Source organism: Calidris pugnax, unplaced genomic scaffold (assembly GCF_001431845.1).
Source record: "Calidris pugnax isolate Ruff unplaced genomic scaffold, ASM143184v1 scaffold69, whole genome shotgun sequence".
Taxonomy (NCBI): Eukaryota; Metazoa; Chordata; class Aves; order Charadriiformes; family Scolopacidae; genus Calidris; species Calidris pugnax.
Window position 1 is genome coordinate 1,413,239 of NW_015090859.1, and position 21,706 is coordinate 1,434,944.

Here is a 21,706-nt window from a genome sequence, read left to right on the forward strand (position 1 = left end):
GCAATATTGGGGAGCAGCAAAGGACATTTCTCAGACTTCCAGGAAAGAAGAGCAGATTATTTTGTAACGCTTCCCTAGTTATTCTGCTCCTGTTTACCTTTTTGCCTTTTTTTTTTTTTTTTTTTAAAAGTAATCTCAAAAGCACTTTGCCCAACCCCACCAAAAGGAGGCACTGTAGTTGGATATAATTAGATGATGACAGAGAAAAGAGGTAGGTCTTCTAGCCTAAATCTACAATGCAAATGAAATGGTATTCGGACTACAAGAAACAAACATGATCTCTACGTCGATCAATATGCACACACAAGTTTCAAGAGTATCATCATTGTTAAATCACTTGTATCTATAACTCTGGTTCAAAAGACCTAGCTCAAATAAAATTAATCTTGTTTGCAGTCATGTAAAAAGTGAGGCCCTCATGTGAACGACAGAAAGGCTTACTACAGATTTTGCTTTACTGTTGTGGTGGTTCATCTATTATGTTTGTATGATTCTGATTAATTTCTCCTTTCTACTTGTATAATATACTTAACTGGAGCACTCAGAGTATTTGAAATTACGTGTAGACTTCAATGAGGTAGTGGATAAAAGCTTAATTGCATATCCTTTGCAAAGAAAAACAGAATCATTAAAATATTCTTTCCTTGAAATGGGAGAGAAGTTTTACTTGTACAACTTCACAAGCTGCATTTAGCCTAGGTTGATCAGCAGCAAGCATACTGGCTTAGAAATCAGATTGCAATAACTAGATTTGTACCTGAATGTATTTGAACTGGAGATCTCTTAGCCAATGAGAGAGAAGTTTTACTCATACAGTTTCACAAGCTGCATTTTGCCTAGGCTGATCAGCAGCAAGTATACTGGCTTAGAAATCAGATTGCAATAACTAGATTTGTACCTGAATGTATTTGAACTGGAGATCTCTTAGCCAATGATTCATTTTTTTTCCTTTCTCTTTTTCTTTACTACCTTTTTTTTTTTTTTTAAACAAAATCTCTACAGACTGTGGGTTTAGCACCATGAATATAAAACAGCTATTAAGCCTACACCTGTGCAAGACAGAAACTGCTAAGTAATGTCTTTTCCACTGTCAATACACAACATTTACATTGACCATATCATATTGGCAACAAAAATCAAGTTGGTATTTTTAACTAACTGATGCAACGTATGTGGTACAGGATCCACTCAGAATTTTACAAACAGACTGGGCACCCGTGGATACTCCAAAGGGAACAGTTTAACCAGTGAGGTATTTTCAGCTCATTCCCACAGAGGAGAGCAAGAGCACAGCCAAGGAAATAAAGTTATGGAGAGTGAGGAGAAGCTTATTATTTAGAATGATAATTTAAAGGGCCAAAGATATAAACATTTTGAAAGCTAGTACCAATGCTAACTTTTTCTATTGCAGGAAAAAGAGCTATGAATCAATAGGCAAAAATCCAAGTAGCATGAACCCCTATTTATATTTCCTTTAATGGAAATATTTTGTTTGAAGTTGGTCAATGCATAAAGAGGCATTCAAAGGAAAGTGAGTTTAAATAATTACTACTTACGGTGACCAAGAGTCTCATTTGCACATCATATAGTGTGTACGATTTAAGATGCATATAAACATACACACCTGTCTGTACGCTCTTCATCTACATGTACTTTAACATGCCTGCATGCAGCAATGGCAGATCGTTGCAAAGTTGGGTATGAAAGTCACACAGCTACTTTCCAATTAAGGAAACAGAAAAGAAAATACACAAGAAAGAAAATATGAAGTGTGAATGAAAGACTGTAAGGAATACATTTTCCAGAGACTTTTAAATGGATCTTCCAATGTACCTCATGTGGATTAAAAAAAACAAGGCATAATACCTTTTGCAACGAAGAAGAAAGTGGTTGCACAAATACTCACTGAACTAAGAAAAAAGTAAGACAGATGAAACAGTGAACCATGTAGAGAGGATGTTTAATAAAGCCTAGCAACAACAAAAAAGAGTAACAACAGTTCCTGCAAAGATAAGGACCTTGTTCCACAGAAAGAACAAATTCCAAGGGAAAAAGTAAACAGCTGGGAATGGGGTAAAATATTAACTTTGGGGTTTATAAACTTGTTATGTAAATGATTGATTAAAAGCCTCATCCACTGCTTGTCCCACCATTACACTGAAGCTGAACACACAACTGCAGTCTCACTGCTTAGCAAGAGCTAGAGCCTTCAGCACATGTAGGACCTGTAGCCAGCACCTTGATCTCATTGCCCTTTGCTATATTGACTGGGAAATGGAAGCATTAATGTAAATTTTTGTTTTATTTTGTTTCAGGCCTTACTTGAATGTGCCTGTAGCATTTCTGCTACAATCTAGCAGAATGAGGGATATGAATTACTTTGTACCTGCAGAGGAAAAGAGACCAAGAGAAAGAAGTGATCCCTATTTAGACCAAAACACAGAAGTAGCTTGGGAAGTGCTAGAGCCTTTAGCCACAGAAGCAGCTTAGGTTTCATTCTCTATTCAAGAAAGCGTCCCACAAGACCTAGATACATCCTATTAGAGAAACTAAAGTGATTCAAGCACAAGCTGCCTTGCTCTTAAAAAGCCAAGAACTAAAAACTGAAATGCATCTAAGACATTATGCAATTTATCATAGCTGCAAAGACCCTATCTACCAAAAATGTTTGTAATCTATAGACTTTTATTTTAATGAGTTTTAAGCCGTGTCCCAAGATTCTATTTCCAAGGCAACTTAGTAATGAGCAAAAAAAGTCCCCTTCACACACACGGTGAAGATCTTAAGTGGCATTACAGCAAAGCTACTCATAAGCACAACTGCAAGAACAAATTGTACATAAATCATGTATCAAAATATTAGCTCTGTTCCTCTGTTCACAGAACCCGGAACACCACTGTTTGGTACAGCACAGAAAATTAAACATCAGTGTCATGCAGGAGAATATGAAACAAAATGAAAATGCCTAACAGTCAGATCGCCCAAGAATAATAAAACACAGCAGAGGATATAGTCAAAGCCCACAGTACTGCAGCTGGCCTACTATTTCAAGCAAATAAAACAGACTTCTAATAGACAAGAGGGTGAATAAATAGAAGGAAATAGAATGATGAACGTATGCTTTTACTAAGCTCCACTGCACAGTGGATATAATGAGTGCTGACGATGCTTGTGGCTGTGTGAACTCAACATTCTTAAGATGTGAACAATCTCCAGTTGGACTCAATGAGATTTTATTCATCTACTGTAGTCACCAGTTTTTCCTCCTCGCTTCAGAGGGGCAAAATATAAACCCTACTTACAGTTTTCTAGATAGGCTGATTCTTGCATAACATTATTACGAGACATATTCTGCCCCTGGATAAGAAGGAAGAGTTTGGAAAGTCAAAAAAATAAACTGCCAGAAAAGAACTGTAGACTAAACACCATCATCTCAAATGGAGCATGAAGAGCCAGCTTCACAAACAAAACAATTTTATTTCCAAGTGCTACCATTGCCCCATAGAAAACACAGTCACTACAGCAGACCCACATTTAGTTTATAACTTGTGGGGCAGGAATAAATCATAATTATATGAGTACAAGAAGATTAAATGAGCTCTTGCCAAGCAAAGCAGTACACTGCTTCATTCCCTGTCTCTTGATCTGATGCAGGGATGGACTGAAAGGAAGAGGGGGCAGTCATAAAGCCCAGCTTCAGCCTGGCAAGGTAAATCTCCTTTATGCTGCAGGAGGCAGGGCAGCTCTGCAGAGCCACTGGTGCTCTCCCTCTCTACGTATCAGAGGGAGAGCAGGGCAAGGCAGTAACGCCAGCAAGTTCACTGCTGCACACCTACAAGAGCTTTACAAGCAAGAGGACAGGAAAACAAACCCAGAAGCTTATCAGACACCTGCCACGCAGCCTGATCAGTGAGCAAAGGCACTATCTCACTTGACCCATTCACAGCCAGCTGTGGTTCCAGCATTGAGACACCCAGCAACTAACACCTGCACAGCAGATAAACACAGGGCCCCACGACCTACCTGGCACAGGTTATCCAGGGATATCAAAGACACTCTGTGCTGTGTGAACGTAGCTGTGCTGCTTTTAGAGATTACTTTATTCCTAAAAGCAGGTTTCTTTGCAAAAGGAAGGCGGTGACACCAAGCCAAAAACCCTGTCCAGAACTTGGTGCTACACACACCTGGCCCCTCACGCTGCAGCTGTAGGGAAACATGGTACTGTGGTGCTTGATCAAACACTACTTCAAGTCCAGTCCAAGGTCAAACACTACTTCAAGTCAAGTCCAAGGTGTCAGCTTGGGCTTCTGTATTGAACCTGACAGCAGAGCCAGCGAGCAGTGTAGCCTGTGGGGTGAGGACCATGAGACCACAGCAACCACCAGCACATCCACACTGCACTCTCCAGCTCTCAGCAAGGGCACAGTAGGCTCAGAGAGCTCTAGGTCATTGTTTGAGCTCCAAGCACTGGAGAGCTCAAAGTAAGTACCCACAGTTCCCTTAACACAAACAGGAGACTACATGTTCCTGTACCAAGCTCATCAGCGCTTCCTTACTTATTTTCCCTCATTTACTCTTTTATCCTACCCTCAATTCCATCCCATTATCCTGGATACCGGAAAATGAACTATAGTATAAAATTCCCATTATACTTAAAAAAAAAAATAAATATTCTTTTCATAAATTCTTAAATAATAACTCTCGGTAGTCTGTATTTTGAGTTGCTCATAAAATATTCACTTCTCCTGTATGAGACCTCAAAAACTATGAAAGCACAACAGGCCCAACCATACACCCAAGCTAAGTCTGTAGAAGGGAACCCCATAGTCTTACCTGAAAGGTAAGCAAATTGTTTCTTTAACTGGTCCTGAATATCTGCAGCATAGAGGGGAATGATATCCTGATGCATGATTTCATCTGTGGAGAAAAAAAAATAATTTGCATTGCAAAGTCATTTTATGTAAAATTTCACCGCAGACATCCAAAAAAAAAAAAAAATCATCCCTAGAACACAATCATCCAGAAAACTACCCAAGTGTTGAAATATACATGGAAATGTTTAGAGTCTTTCAAGTCTCTGCCAAGGGGAAACTTTTCTTTGAACAGCATATTGATAAAAGAGTAAAATAACGTTGATTTGCTGACACTTGGAAGTGGTACAGGATGTCACTGAACCAAACACTGTAGAACATATATTTCTTAGGAATGATGTTAAACATTGGGGTTTTACATATAAAATTCAGTTTTTATTAAAACCTTCTCAACTCACATAAAGAGAAACTTAAGATCCATCTAGCCTGTTGTCTAGTGTTCAAATACCCCAAGGCAACAGTGTTCAATAAGGTAGGCAGAACAGGCTTGAAAGGACATCTTCACATTGAACATACACATTTACAGCTCAACTGTGAAAGGCCTTGATTAATCTTTTATCTCAGCCCTTCCACTTCAGCTTAATAACACACATAAAACTTTCCCAAATCCTAATTTTCTGCCACAGTGTTTGAGCAGAGGCATTTCCTACAGTGTATTTCTAAAGGTTGAGCAGAAACCTAAGTTTCACTGACCATGATAAAGATTGCATGACAGAGTTACCTCATTCATTAAACTATGACATCTTTTTTTTTTTTACATGGAAACAAAAAGTTTTACTCTTTTGCAATTTCTAAAAATTAATTATTCTACATTTTTATTTTTTTTTTTACATGGAAACAAGTTTTACTCTTCTGCAATTTCTAAAAATTAATTATTCTACATTTTTAGCCCCGTGAAAAAGCAGTGAAGGGATAACCTAGCACTTTCATTATTCAGTTTTGAACATTTCTTTTAACCTGGAATTGTATAAAGAACTTTTGTTTTTAATGTATGTTGAAATGTCATTAAGATAGACTCAAACCTGACACTCAGAACTGTGAAATTCACAGGAAAAGTAAGCAAAAACCTGAAAGTGGTGAAAGGATAAGTGTCATCTGCCTTGAAGTATGAGCTGATCAAACAGAAGTAGAGCTCTGGCCTTCAAGTAAGAGCTTGCTATTACCAAGACCTTTCAAATGCTAGATCTTGAGGGGAGAGCCACTCACTTTTATAAGCGATTCTCACGTGTGCAAGATTCTGAGAACTGCAATTATTTGAGAACAGCAAAAAAACCCCTACTTTCAGTTACTTCACGCAGATCAGCAACAACTTATACTGGGAAACAGAACATCTCTGTTCTCTTTTGGCCAGTCTGGCGGAGGAAGACCCATGACCACTTTCAAGGTCACACAGTGATTAGAGCTATTTTTCTGCATCCGGTGAACTGCTGCTTGATCAGAAGACCTCTGCATACCATGCTGTCGAATCCATAAGTGGATACGTTTAACTATTAAGTCATATTTCACCCAGACCATCAGTTATGTCATCGTCTTCATGTTTTTACGAAAAAAAACCGAACACATATCTTTCAAAAGTCCAATCTCAGATGACCCAGTAATTTCCAGAGGAAGGTACACCTCAACCCCACAAGGGAAAAAGGATTTAAGATATATATTTTTTTTTGCTGTCAGTGCTTTATAATATATAAGGAGTCCTCCTGCAGCAGCATTTAAGAAACACCCCTGATTCTAGGCAAACCGATGCCTGCAGGTGGACCCATTTACCTGAATATAACCTATTGCAGGATCAACACCTAACTTTTAGGTGGGAAAAGGGAAAATAATGTAATGGCTTTGTAACATGCCGCCCTGACTACCGTCACAGGCAGAAATAAATTTTCATTATTGCAGCATAAGCATGTTGCGTGTTTTGCATATGTGAGTAAATACGTGACACACAGCATTCAAGCAGGCAAGATGTTCCTAAGTCGGGGAAACTCTTTATGTTTCCCAGACACATAATGGTCACTATTGCCTCATGTATCCGTGTGATCAATCCCACTGCGGTTCTGACCTCTGCCAGGTAAAAGCACAAGCCTAGATTTGATTGCTCCCATGCTCTCTCTGACAAGAACAGTGGTTTTTGCAATCAGCCAGGGCAGCCCTCAACATTGCAGTCAAATACTATTTCACTGAAAAGACAGTATTTTTCTATTTTCTTAAATTTGAGTTTTAACTCAAATTTAAGAGCCAGAGTGTTTGCAACTGGAGGAGCTGCACGCTATGCCTGTTCAGGGATGGAAAACCTCCAGAAGCCCTTTATGCTTCTCTCTCTCTCCACCACAGCCCCTTTCTCATCTTGCTGATCTGGTTTTGTGACACTCTTCAGGAAGCAGAATATGTCTTAAGATCAGAGCTGATTTTCAATAATTTGAAACAGCTGAAATAACAAGTACTGAAATAACAGTACAAAGCAACGTGAGAAAACACAACCATTGGAACTGCTGAACAGTTTGCATCCAGCAGCTTGACAGGATACACCTGAACCCAGTATCAGCCCTCACAGATTTAGTCAGAAATCCCTCTCCAATCCTTTCAGAGACACTGCAATGGTAAGAACTCACGGCTCTGCCTCATTTCCTTTATATTTAGCATCCCTCTAGAAAAGAGAGTTCACCACCGTTTGTCTGGGACTGAATCTGATTTCACTTTGAGTTTGTCCATTATTACTTAAATATACTTTTTCTTTAGCAGGATAAGGTAAGGAAAGGCACATGCTAAACAGACTGTGAGAGCACACACTCCCTGCTCTCATGGGCTTTGGGGAAAATAATTTCTTGGAAATATCCTTTAAATAGAGAATCTGCCACCTGCTACAGACTCTAGGGACAATTTCTATTTTAGTAAAGCTAATTAAGTGCACATTAAAATACAGAATTACTGAAAATCCATTCACTGTTTTCTAAAGGAATTTTTGTAAGTTCAAATTCTACTTCCACTTACATGGATTAACATTTACACAGCCCACGATTTTCCCTGTTCTGTGTTGACTGCTTTACATAGTATTTTCAAAACAGTCCTAAACATTTGGCTGTTTTACTGTATCTAAAATTCATGGCTGAAAAGAGATGCTCACACCAAAATATGCTAGAAAAGCCAGTCTTTCCTGAAGAGCTCACTTAAAGAGTTTTCCAAAGTAGTCTGCTTAAAATAAAGCCTGTGGGATTTATAATTGTTCTGCTATTGTGGGTGCTAATAAACAGTAAAATAAGGTTCTGTATAGTTATTACTGCTTTTTTATCATAATTTTTAAAAATTTAACACACATAATAGCTGGAAATGCACAAAGATTATTCTTTTTCTCTAAGCCAACAGCTGGAGGTTCTTTAAAAACCACATTATCTAGTATTTAAATTAAGACAGGACAGATTGTCATCCTGCTAACATAAAGGAATCAGTTAAATATGTGGTTCTCATTAAAAAAAAGCCTTTCTCTTTAACAATGTGAACCACAATCTTGTGGATATATAATCTTCTAATTCAATTTAAAATCTTGCTTTGATAGTTCTGTCTGTATGACAGAGGAAGATGGTTTAGAGGAGGCTGACCCTGTCCCATCAAAGGCTCCTGACTGCATTTCAAATGAAGCAGGATGACAGGTTTAAGCACAAGGGCACAAAGATAACTTGTGCTTGAATTACCTGGTGCCACTAAGCCCTGCAGAAACCCGGATCTGAGAAAACAATCAATGTCACTCAAGTCGAGATTTTCACTTATTGGTAAAAGGCTCCTCTTTCTTTCCGATCAAACTGAAAGTCATCATCATTCTGAGTTCACCTGACATGCTGAAGCAAAGACATTTTCACAAAAGACAATGCTGGAGGGGATTCTGAACAGACCGTACCTACATTACATGGAAGGAAGTCTCCCAACTCGACTCATGAGCCTCTTTGTAATGGGTTTAATCCAATTCCCACTGAGCCAGCTGGAATTACACCACCCTTTGAGTAGGTCTGCACGAAATCCTATGGCCGTCACTTTATACCAACTTGAAAGCCAAACTGTTCCTACACATACGGACACAATTATGCCTTTCAGTGCAGATCCCAGTATCACACCGTAAAGGAAACTACAAACCATTTTTCCTCCTCCATTTTCTTGCTGAGTCAGCAAGATTTCCCTGAAACTGTCTCTCTAGCTTCTCTGTGAAATTCATGCCTTTAAATTTAAGTAGTAATGTCTTCTCCTCAACCAGTTTTGTTTTGCTTCTCCTGTGGAACAGCCAACCCACCCAAAGAGTTGAATGCCTTTTATGAAGGGGGTCTTCATGTGAAGCAACCTCCCATCTGGTAATTATAAATGCAAGATAATGACTTTCAGAACAGTCCCTTCATCTCTCTCAGCCCCAAGGCAAACCTTTCATTTCCTCATTCTTCCCTCTTCATCTTCGCCCCCCGACCACCATCACTAACAGTCAGCTCCTTTGTGTAACCCCCAAAGGAGGAAGGGCAAGAGCAGCTGATGTGGTGAAGATAGCCCTCTTCCGCGCTAAAGCCACATGAAACTAATTAGCTAGTCAAGACAGCAGGAGAGCTCTCCAGCTTTAAAACTGAATCTTAAAAATTGCTGCTGAAGAGTGATGATGCCTGCAAGCTCTGAGCTACGTGTGCTCAGGCACAACACCTATGGATCGAGCTCCTCAGGTCCATGTGTTATTTGTAGCCACACTGGGCTGATGACAGGAGTTCATGTAAGTATTCATAAATTAAGTATTAAAACTTCACCAGTCCAAAATACCCTAAGGAAGAGTTCATTTCTATTTTATTTCAATACACTGCCATGAAAACAAGGGGCTGGGGAAAGCAAGTGATTAAATCTCTGTAAAAGGCAGCTCTCTGCTAAAGTGTACATTGGAAGGAAATTATCACCCATGTAAAACAGCACTCTTGCAACTTGATTTTTTCTGGTGAGCTAAAATATCCCAAGCAATTCATTCCAAGCAATGAATTCTTCACCTCTACCAGCATCCCAACTGCTAGCACAAATAGAAATAAAGCAACCTAGTAGTCCAAACAGCTTTGTTTGGCAATGAGCGTCCAAAACAATATTTTAAATTATACAGATATGTTAGAATTTGACTTGTAAAAACTTAACAGTCTACAGTCAAGCTACATCTCTCATCACCTCTCCTAGTCAGAAAAGACAGTTTCCTTTGAAGAGTGCTGGTGCATAAAAGAGATGGTCAAGTTGAAATATTCCCCCCTCAAAAATCATGCTTTATATAAGTTCCTCTTCTGCAGCATCACTAACACCAGTTCATTTTCTAGGACTGTATAGCCTATTGCCACGATACACAAAGAACAGCATGACCATGTAGCCCATTGCTGCAAAAGGCTAGGTTGGAATCCCGTGTATTTTCAGTGCTAAATAAGGATCTAGTTGAGTCAGGACTTTGAAGTGTTACTGCCGAAGAAAATCTAAACCCTTAGGAGTGATGTTCTCTCTACTATAAGCCCATGCACAGTGGACAGAGGCACTTGCTGTTTGAGTGGTGTTTTTAATGCCTCATGCATCAGAAGCCCTGACCATTTGGATCTCTCGCAGAGCCTATGATATTTCTGCAGCACTTTTCATAATCCCTAAACTTTGGTAATATTTAAATGATTCCATTGAAATGAAACTTGATAACTAAGCTTCAATCATATCTGAAGCAACCACTTAGAAGACACAGAAATTAACCCCAAAAGGCTGCAATTCCAGAATTTAAATACAAGGGGCAGGAACTTGTTCATGGGTGAAATAACAGAAAACCAGAAAAGAATCTCTGTATTATATAGATGCCTACTGAGCCACCTGCTTCCTGTAACCACAATTAAAGAAAAACAAAAAAATCCACCTGTTTCTTCTTTAAGATCAAAGAGTTGGAGATTCCACACAGGACTATCTACCAAGCTACAAGGATGATGATTTGGTTTCAGGTAGGGAGATTAACCACTGATCCTTCTTTTAGAAAAAATGTTTGAGGTGTACAGCAAATGCAGTGCTGTTGTGTTGATGCAAGACAACAAGAGGTGTAACAGTCCTCATTTTCTTGACTCAAATTATGAAATACCTACTCAAAAGTGCACTTTGAGAGCCAACCCAAGATCTTGGTTTCTTTCAAACTCTTCTCTAGTCCACCTGTTTCTTCTTCAAGATCAAAGAGTTGGAGATTCCACACGGGACTATCTACAAAGCTACAAGGATGATGATTTGGTTTCAGGTAGGGAGATTAATCACTGATCCTTCTTTTAGAAAAAATGTTTGAGTTGTACAGCAAATGCAGTGCTGTTGTGTTGACACAAGACAACAAGAGGTGTAACAGTCCCTATTTTCTTGACCCAAATGATGAAATACCTACTCAAAAGCGCACTTTGAGAGCCAACCTAAGATCTTGGTTTCTTTCAAACTCTTCTCTAAATTTTTTTGATTTGACCACTTATTATGCGTGTTGAAGGATCTCTTCCTTATTCCACATCCCCTTTTGCAAAAGGTAACAAAGTTCTTTGTCTTGGTTTGCCTAAATAGCATCACCTCAAAACACAAACATCAGAGGAAATATAATCCTCTTCCGTGTATAGTAGATGTACTCACAGGATACTATGAGTGCTAAATACTACAGCTTCTTCCTCTTCTGCTTCAGCAGTCACACCTACTTGACACACATACTCCCTAGTCCCACAGCTTCTCAGGAATCAGCTTTAAGTTTGGATATGGTTTACAAGAGTGATCAAATATTAGCTAATCTGTAACTAGAAGAAAACAATGTAGTAATTAAGAAGTCAATCTACGGATCAACAAGAAGACCTAGTGTTTCTCTGTACTTCCATGTAAGGTAGATGTACTCACAGGATACTATGAATGCTAAATACTACAGCTTCTTCCTCTTCTGCTTCAGCAGTCACACCTACTTGACACACATACTCTCTAGTCCCACAGCTTCTCAGGGATCAGCTTTAAGTTTGGATATGGCTTACAAGAGTGATCAAATATTAGCTAATATGTAACTAGAAGAAAACGATGTAGTAATTAAGAAGTCAATCTACAGATCAACAAGAAGACCTAGTGTTTCTCTGTACTTCAAGAAAATCTAAAACAAGATGGGGGGTGGGGAAGTCTTCAAGTGTTACCAGTTATAGCATCTAATTTGTTTTGTCATGCTTTTGCTCCATCCAGTGCTTAAGTGCACCTACTCTGCTCTGGTGAGAAAGATGTTTTTTGCGTTATTTCAAGTCATAATAATTACTCCCTTCCCAAAGGGAGAAGGAAGGGGAACTTTGAATCATGCCACACAGCCGTATTACAGCATAGATATTGCTAGCCACAAAGAGGACTTCGAGATAAAGGGCAGCCACACTCTCCTATGTGCTTACTACCTAAAAGTAAAAACTAACCTGGTATGGATGGCGTTCTTACTATTGTAACAATAATATTCCTCTCATCCTCTTTCCATGATGTCCTGAAGAAAGCCAAGCCTACTGATAAACCCTTATATGTTCTTGCAAGGTAGTTTCAGACTACTAGGAACCACGCCCCCAGAATAGGGTTAAAATCTTGCCAAAACTGCAGCATCATTAACTCCTTAATACTGTAAGTCATGCTGAGTGTATAGTGCAAGAATATCTCAAAAGTATTAGATGTACTTAGTCACCTACAAGCAGCAGACTTTGCAAAAAAGCAAAGATTTATTACTTTTTTTTTTTTAAGGAAAAATATTAGATAGAGCCTGAGCAGCACAGAATATTCCCCTAGCCAGCACTCAAGCAATGAGAAGATGAGTGACCCAGATGTGTCTCACTTAGTACTTAAGCAAGGAAGTCTCCATGGAATAACAAAAACATTAGATTTTGCCAACTGTGTTTAATAAGATTTAATGCTCTGAGAAAATTATTACGGGAGCTTTGCTTTCTAACTACTAAAGCCATACAAAAAATGGAGAAGTCTTATAAACATGGAAAATAGAAAGATCAACTCTGAATAGAAGAACTGCGTGCAAATTATAGAACTCATCTTCATCGTGGCTTAAAGATTAACGACGCAATCACACAGCTTAAACACACATGCTAAAGTGGACATCTTTTTAGACAACCAAACCAAAGATTCTTCTTCACTGAAACCACCTGCTTTCAACCTTCCCTCTGCAGAAAAATATCTTTCAAATCATGCCCCAAAGCTTTAATTGAGAAGTCAACACACACAGGACCAGCTGCAGGAGTACTTGGCAATTCTACTAAATGGAAAGCTATTTTTGTGTGATATTTTGGAAGCAAGACAAGGTTTTAAACAATGTGTGATTTTACTCTTGATCTGAAAATTAAAATCACTTCTATAAAATAGCAAAGAGGTAAAATCCCATTGCTTATTGTACACATCTATTCTGGAGGGAACTTACAGCAATTCTAACAATTGTGAGGTCGTCACAGAATGGTTTGGGTTGGAAGGGCCCTTCAAAGATCACCTAGTGCAAGCCCCTGCCCTGGGCAGGTATGTCTTTCACTAAATCAGATGTTCAAAGCCCCATCCAACCTGAACTTGAACAATTCCAGGGGTGGGGTATCCAGAACTTCTCTGGGCAAGCAGTTCCAGTGTCTCACCACCCCCATCATAAAAAAAATTTCTTCTTTATGCAGAATCTAAACCATTCCCCCTTATCCTGCCACTGCAGGCTCTGGTAAAAAGTCTTTCTTGAATTTTATCATTTCAACGACACGGAAGATGGGTAGAATCACTTTAACTAACAATACATTGTATGGTATTCTGACACAAGCACATTTTTCCATAGAACTGTACATCTATAAACTATTGTTTTGAAAGGGGATGTGAACCACTTCATGGGTGTGACAGAGAAGGAAGAGCTAAGTGTTCACTAAGTGGCTTATTTGGAGCTGAGTACCAGTTTTCAGTTAGGACACATTTACTTGCAGATGTTTGTAAACTTCCCAGTTCTTGGGACTCTGACTACAGATGACTTCCAAAGAAGAGGTTGCTGAGTTCATAACGAAACTGGCTGCCCCACCTTATCACACAGATGGCAGAATTGTTAATGAAGCAGTTCTTGAAGCACTGTGGCTTACTGCCCAATACCACTAAAGAGATGAAACCGTCACATTTCTCTTTGAAGGGTTACAAAGATGATTAGGGGTCTAGAACATTGCTCTCACGAACAAAGGCTGAGGGACTTGGGTTGTCTTAGTCTGAAGAAGAGAAGACTGAGGGGGATCTGATCAATGCCTATAAATACTTCAAGGGTGGGTGTCAAGAGGATGGGACCAGTCTTTTTTCAGTGGTGCCCAGGGACAGGACAAGAGGAAATGGACACAAACTTGAACATAAGAAGTTCCATCTCAACACGAGGAGGAACTTCTTCACTTTGAGGGTGACAGAGCACTGGAACAGGCTGCCCAGGGAGGCAGTGGAGTCTTCATCTCTGGAGACATTCAAAACCTGCCTGGACATGTTCCTGTGCAACCTGCTCTAGGTGGACCTGCTTTGGCAGTGGAGTTGGGCTAGATGATCTCCAGAGGCCCCTTCCAACCCGGTATCATTCTGTGATTCATTCTGTGAAGCACTGCTAATATTAACTGCTTTGGGCAATACAGAGTACAGAATATATGGTTTAGCATCTCTCATGGGTGGCTAGAGAGTCCTTTAATGCAACACACCCAGGTCTGCTGCTCGCATTCAGCATTTTGCAGGCAGCATGCTAGAGGTTGGGCAGGAGCCCCCCCTCCTTTGCATTTCCACCTCTTTAAAGTCTCAGATGAAGCATCTATTCATTATCCCATCCGAGAATTTGGCACATGGTTGTAATGACTAATCAAGTTCTGGCCATGTAAATAAGGAGTTATTTTTGATAGAAATTGACTGCACAAAATGAATCAGTGAAGATATAATATCTTGGACTTAGTTCAGTGTCTCACCTGCAAAAAAACATTAGATTCTGTTTCTGTAAGTGCAACAGTCTAACCGGATGTTACCTCTATTTTTGCTAGACTTTTAAATCCAGATATTGACAGCTTTCTCTCAAAAAATCTACCCTTTTGGCTATACAAGGAAATTACTTAAGCTTCCTAGAACAACAAAAAAACCCACCCTATTTTATGTGCACAAAGTACAACAGAGATGCATATTAAAAAAGTACCAACTTGTGTGTTAAGAGCAGCCATGGTCCATAAGTCATCTCAAGTGAAATGCAAAATCCTTGCTTAGAACTTAAAACCAACAAAATCTTGTCATGTTCAAACTGAGATGTGAATATATATATCACTTACTCTGAATTAGATGACCTCCACAATTTCTTGACTTTAAAAATGAATACAGAATAGGGTAAAATTTAGTTATGTTGACACACCTACTGTATCTCAGGCTAATAAAGTCTGTCCAGCACTATATAATACATAGTATATCAGTTTTCTGGAAAACTAACTAAAGCAAAAAAGAAAACTTGCTCTTCCAACTAACAAGGAAAGAGGAAACATCCCAGCATTATGATGAAGTAGCTCTGCTTTCTGAAAAGATCTAGCAAGTAATTTGTTTCATAAGAACTGTTCACAACCCTCTGGAAAGGTCCCATGTCAACAACAGCTTCAGGAAGCAAAACCATCATGTGCTAGCAGACCCCTTTCAAGTGCAGCAATACAGCCCTGAGAAGATCATTGAAGATCGCTGACTTGCCTTGCTTTCCTCCTCTCAGGTAAAGTTTTGGCACATTCTTAACACGGAGATGTAGCAAATGATGGAGATTCATCCCTTGCATCGTTCATTCCCCGACATACAACTTGCCGGTGCTGTGCCTGACTCCAGCAGATGAAGGGAGTCCACCTTCATTGCAAGTAAGGCTGAGACAGCCAGATTTTAAGGACACTACCCTCAATTACAAGCACACACAGAAGAACTCTGCCAGGATTCCAGTCATCCTCTTTCCACATTTCTCTTACCTGCAAAGAAAACTAGGAGAACCTCCACGAAGGATACTCCATGGGATCCTATTCCTTGGGGATCCTGTCTCCCCGGGAGACAGCCTGCCAACTCCTGGGGATTCACAGTCACAGATGGGCAGTGCTGGCTCCACACCCTACTACTGCAACACCCAAGTTGTGTCAGAAACTTTTTGGTCCTGCAATGTACCTACAAGGCAGGAGGTGCTTTCACCCCCATTTGGATGTTGAAAAGCAGAACCAGCCTTGCTCGCAAGTACCTGCACAGTCTTTAGGCAGAACAGAGACTTGAGTCCTGCGCCAACATCCCAAACAAATCCTCTCTTTTCCATTGGTCCATCCTTTTCCCCATCTCTCTACCCTCACTCCCTGATGTGGGCTGACAAAGGAATTCCCTAAGAAGGCATTGATTTCCTTGGAAATTTTCACAGGGCTGAGTATAGAAATAGGAAGATGGGTATCTGAGACCTCCCCTTGGCTTTCATTCCCCCCCACTCTGCTGAATATGGGCACAAACCCTCCCACCCCTATATAGTGCTGAGGAGAAAAGGAAAGAACAACACTGGGGAAAGGGATAAGCCCTCTGCCCACTTTGAACAGAAAATCACAGCAGTGATCACTGGCATACTGAACATGCCCACAAGGAGCACTGGCAGTCAACAGATGAAAATCAAGCCTTAGAAGTTGCTAACAAAAGCAGCCCTGCTCACTTATTTCTCAGTAACCAAATTCAGATTAAAAACCTGTATTTTAAACTTGGCAACTTATACAAATAGTCCTGGCATGGCTACATATACACCATCATGACCTGACACAAAATACTCCCCGCCTCTGCAGTTAAAAACAGACATCCCCTCACTCATACAATAATCATCCGTTTCCTAAATCCACCCCTCCCCTCTCAGCACAGACAAGGATGCACGTAAAAACCAAAAGTTGTTCAGACTAATTAATCCCTCCACCCTTTCCATCTGGCCAGCCTCACCTTCTTAAATCTTTCATTCATTCCTCCTAAGCAGCATGCCTTTTTGTATTATCCCTAATAGCATGGAGTACTACTGAGAAGCAGAGCACTCAGACTCACATGTTGATAATTTAGTAATACTAATTAAAGATTAGTAACAAGATCCACCCTATAGTTAGAAGAGCTACCTTCACATACCTGTTTCATTTAAATTTGGCATTTCAAAAGCAACAACGTTGGAAGGTTAGACATCAGTCCATTGACTCAGTGCTCTTTCTCTGGTCCTCCTCTGCAACAGTCACGCATACCAGAAGCGGAAAACAGAACTGGAAATGTGAATTCAAGCACCAGAATAAGGAAGCAGTTTTTGCTTGTCCCTATTCCACAAAACACGCTTTCAGTTTTGCAATAGACTGTAGCTGCACTATTAACAGCAAATAATATCTCCACTGTTTCATTATATCTTAACAGAAACAAGATTCCTATAGAAAGCTTTGACTCAAGGAATTTAAGAAATAATGCATTTTAGATTAACCCTCCTATACTAACCACGAGGGGATGCCAAATTGTATCTTACGAAAGAAACTATGTTTTTTTGCTACTTCAAATAAGAATCAGGAAAAACTATGTATCTGAAATTTACATAAAACGCAATTAATTTAAAATTAAACTCCTCTCTATCTCAGGAACAGCAGGACAGCTCTCTGCAACAGTAAATTCTCCTTGTAAGCTTTAGCTGCAGTTCTGATCACCATAATCACTGCGTGAGCGAATCCTGAACAAAGTACTTTCCGTGTAAAATACAGGAATAGATTTAGTGGATACATCTGATTTACTGAGAAACACACCTGCAAATAAAATGATACACTGCAAATTTACACAAGGACAGGACACACACCCACTCCTAACAATAAACTGTATTTATATATGAATGTACACAAAAAGAGTACAACTTCTGCCATAGTACTAAAACACATCCCATTTTCCTCAGAAGGATGTCATCTGACAGAGTTCCTGCCCGACCTGCAATCAAGTAACTAAGAAAATTTGAAAAACTAGACACACCTGTGCTTTTCTTCAGAAGAAGCCACAATTCAGCAATATCTTTGTAGAGCAAGGAGATCAGGCTTAAGGTCATGTTGCTTCTAATCAATTTAGTGCAAAATAGTTCCGGAGACCGTGACCTATTTATCTGTGAGCCCGTCTTCAGTGCAAAACGAGAGCGCAAAACTCCATCTTTCAGCTAAAGCCAAGCCACCAGGGACACAATACCCTTCTTCAAATTACATGCAGAGCAACTGTGCCTGTCAGGAGGCTCAGAGGTCCCCCAGAAGGCTAGACGTTTGCTGGTTACTTACCACTTCTCTTCCTGCATGAAGTGCTGGCATGTATTAGATACAAGCTGTTTGCTTTAAATGTGTACACGTGTACTGTTCAAACATTATCAGAGTAAGAATGCATGAAAATAAGTTAATCCTAAGTATGCCCTTGCCAAGAACCTCCCTTTAAGAGCCCTACTTCTAACAAATGATGATCCAGTAAATCCATCCTCGTCATCTTTTTCTACCACCCACCCCTTCTCCACACAAGGAAACTAACTGCCCAAGGGGCAGACGTCCTTTTCCAATGAGCCTTTGGTTAGAAAGTTTCTCAGAAATGCATGCAACATTTCCTATCTGTGAGGGAATTCTCACCCATGTGTCTTTGGCGGAACTAAACTGGGATGTCTTCCCTGGTGGTAAACCCATCAAGCACCTGTTCCCCATGAAGGAGCCTACCCAAAACAGCAGGAACTGCCAAAAGGACATGGCTTTCAACTAACAAAATCACATTCGTACAATGTGCACAAATCTTATTCATAAGAAAATGGGAAATCAGGGAACAGTTAATAAAATCAACTATAACCAAAATATTCCATATGATCTTTCAGGCACAAATACTCAGCTGTCTTGCTTTACTTGATCCTTTAAAGTAATTGTCCAGTGACGGACTACCTGTTAATTAATACTTGAGATTAGTTACCGGCAATCCAGACTCACCAATACAAAGAGCAAACCAATGAGTGGGAGTGACAGCAACAACCATATGAAAACAAATGGATTGTTTTTCCTCACTTCATAGTGTTATAAGAGCTCTTTCCCAACAAGAGGGGTCAAGGACAAAGGCCAGCAAGGATAAAAAGCTTGGACTGATGGCTACATCTGTTCAAAAAATACCATTTACAGATGGGGCAAAGCTCAGCTTTAGCTTCAGCACTCCTGACCATCAACCAATCCCACAAACCCAAACACCACACCAGAGGTTATTTTCTGAAGTGCCCCCACATCTGTGTTCTCACCACCCATCCACCAAAAGCCAGGAACTGCTGATAATCCCAAACCAGTCAGCTGTATCGCAGTAAATCTACCATCTAGATAAGCAGCTCTATTCAGCGCACAGCTTTAAAACATGACCTGAAGAATATAATAGAGGTAATCTATTTTAAATTCTGCTATTTCATTTTGGGGCCCATTACATTTTGTGATATGTCAAAACACAAGAGTTTCCTAAGCAATATTAGATATTTTTAATTAAAAGTAGATTCAAAAAAAGTAACACTCCTTATAAATGTTTTACTTAACTGCTCTGTATTTTACAGGGACATTACTGGCATATTTGATTTTGAGGAGAGTTCAAAATTAGTGAATGAGTCTCCACACCGCTCCCACAAGTTATTATATGACTCAAACATGTGAAAGTTGAGACTGAGTAAGTGACCTAACCTGGATCAGGTAACAGCATCTGTCGCAACATCAGAAACAGGATCTACGTCTTGTCTGGGCTCTAAGCCCACACTCCCTCCTTTCCAGGACTGTCACCTAACCAGCTTGGCGGAGGTGCGTGCTCCTAGATCAGTATCTTGACTTGTAGCCCTCAGACAGAGATCACAATTTACAGCATTTTATTTCTAGCTGTTGTGCTACAATGTGGATCCAGGAAGAACAGTCTTCAGAGTAGCTAGAAATCCTACTAAATTATGATACACCATATGCAAGTATACACACTGATATTAATTTCTTTCTCATTAGCACCAAGCCAGTCCTGCTAGCAAGAGTCCTCAGCAATATGCTAGGCTGACAAGTTATGAATGTTAATATTAACAGGAGTTTGCTAAAACCTAACTCTTGTTATCCCAAGTTTTATGCAATGATATAGGAGCACTTTCCAAACACACAAAGAGGAGGAGAAGAAGCTTTATGGCCTTCCTTCAGATATTAAAACCAACTGAAAGAGGAGATACCTTTCTGAGAAGGGTGTATCCCCCTCACCCACACCCATTCAAGTAAGACAGAGGAACCTAGTATTTTGGCAAGCTGCTTACTTCCTTAAGAGGAAAAAAGTCCTAAACAAAAATAATGAATTTAAAAGAGGAAAAAGAACTACCTACGGCATGTTGGCTCTGCTTGCTCATTGTCAAGGCAGAGAAGGATAAACCCATGTATTAATCAACACTGCCTGTCCCAGAACCCCTTCATGTTTTATGTAACATAGACAATCACCTCTCAACAGGCTTCTGTCTTCAGATTTTGGAGCAAACCGTGGAGCAAGTCAGTCAGGTAAAAACCAAGTACTAGTTTAAAAGCAACCTAATTTCTGTGACTAGACCAATAGATGCATATGATATCCATTCTCCAGACATCCACCTAGTGTCCTTCTAGCCCTCAGATCTCCTAAATCCACAGTTCCTGTACCACTCAGGATCTACTAATGGCTACAAGCACCAAAATATAGAATCATAGAATGGTTAGGGTTGGAAGGGACCTCAAAGATCATCTAGGTCCAACCTCCCTGCCATGGGCAGGGACACCTCCCACTAGACCAGGTAGCTCAAGGCCCAATCCAGCCTGGCCTTAAACACTTCCAGGGATGGGGCATCCACAACTTCCATGGGCAACCTGTTCCAGTATCTCACCACCCTCATAGTAAAAAATTTCTTCCTGAGATCTAATCTGAATCTTTTTTCTTCCAATTTAAAACCGTTTCCCCTTGTCCTATCATTACCCTTCCTGGCAAAGAGTCCCTCCCCACGTCTTCTATAGGCACCCTTCAGATATATTTTTAATATAGCACTGCTTGTTTCAGTCTCACTTCTCCCCAATATCAACCAACTGGACACACCTTCACCTCTCACTTTTAGGACCCAGAGTCCTAAGAATGAACAACACATGTGAAGAAACAGTACAGAGAGCTCAGCCTGTGCTGTACAGGAGATTTGGAGCCTGCTCCCACAGAGTGCCTCTGCAGAAGCTGGCCTCAGCTGTCTGGCAAAATGGTGCTTCAGGCAAAGGTGATTTTTTTTTTTTCCCCCTAACAGTTCCATTCTGCACAGAAAGCTTAAACTTTCACTGAGCTAGAGATGCTCCAAGCTCCTGCGAAGCAGAGTATGAAACACCCTCCTGGGAAAAGAGGGCTCCTGCCAGTAACTGAATGCATTTTTATTTTAGCATTCTATTTTGGAGTGTGTGCTTGGGGGAAATGTTTGCTCCACAGTTATAACACTTGGTCTCCTTGCTGTGCGCTTCAGAGAACAGCAGCAAGAAAGAACAAACAAGTCGAAGCACAAACCCCTTCCCTCACCTTCACAATCCAGCCTGAAATACAAGTGGAAAGGAAAACTGGTCCGTGGGCATGCATGTTAGCAACAAGAGGTATATTTAAACTCTATTAAAACCCACAGGAGCAACAGTCCTCCTGAGAAAGTCTACGTGGGTAAGAGGTATATTATAAATGCAAGGAAATCCATTTCACCTCCACTCACGCTCTGCGCTCAGGTTAAGCTCTCCCTGCCACTTCAGCATGGGCTGAGTGACATACTCCAGCCCACAGAGCAGAAGAAAAGCTTTGGGAGAAGCTGTTAAGGGATGCATGCAAAGTCA

General features: G+C 40.2%; 1 protein-coding gene across 9 annotated transcripts in view; it reads right to left on the reverse strand.

The window, feature by feature from the left end:
• Positions 1 to 21,706, reverse strand: part of MCF2L (MCF.2 cell line derived transforming sequence like) — a 173,898-nt gene that overhangs the window by 66,413 nt on the left and 85,779 nt on the right. For 8 of the 9 annotated variants that reach the window (XM_014944167.1, XM_014944165.1, XM_014944166.1 and 5 more), the window contains one exon: positions 4,834 to 4,917. In XM_014944167.1, the coding sequence (XP_014799653.1) occupies positions 4,834 to 4,917 (84 nt within the window). Of the gene's footprint in view, positions 1 to 4,833; positions 4,918 to 17,855; positions 18,040 to 21,706 lie in introns of those variants that run through there. The other variant, XM_014944164.1, reaches the window with a different exon arrangement.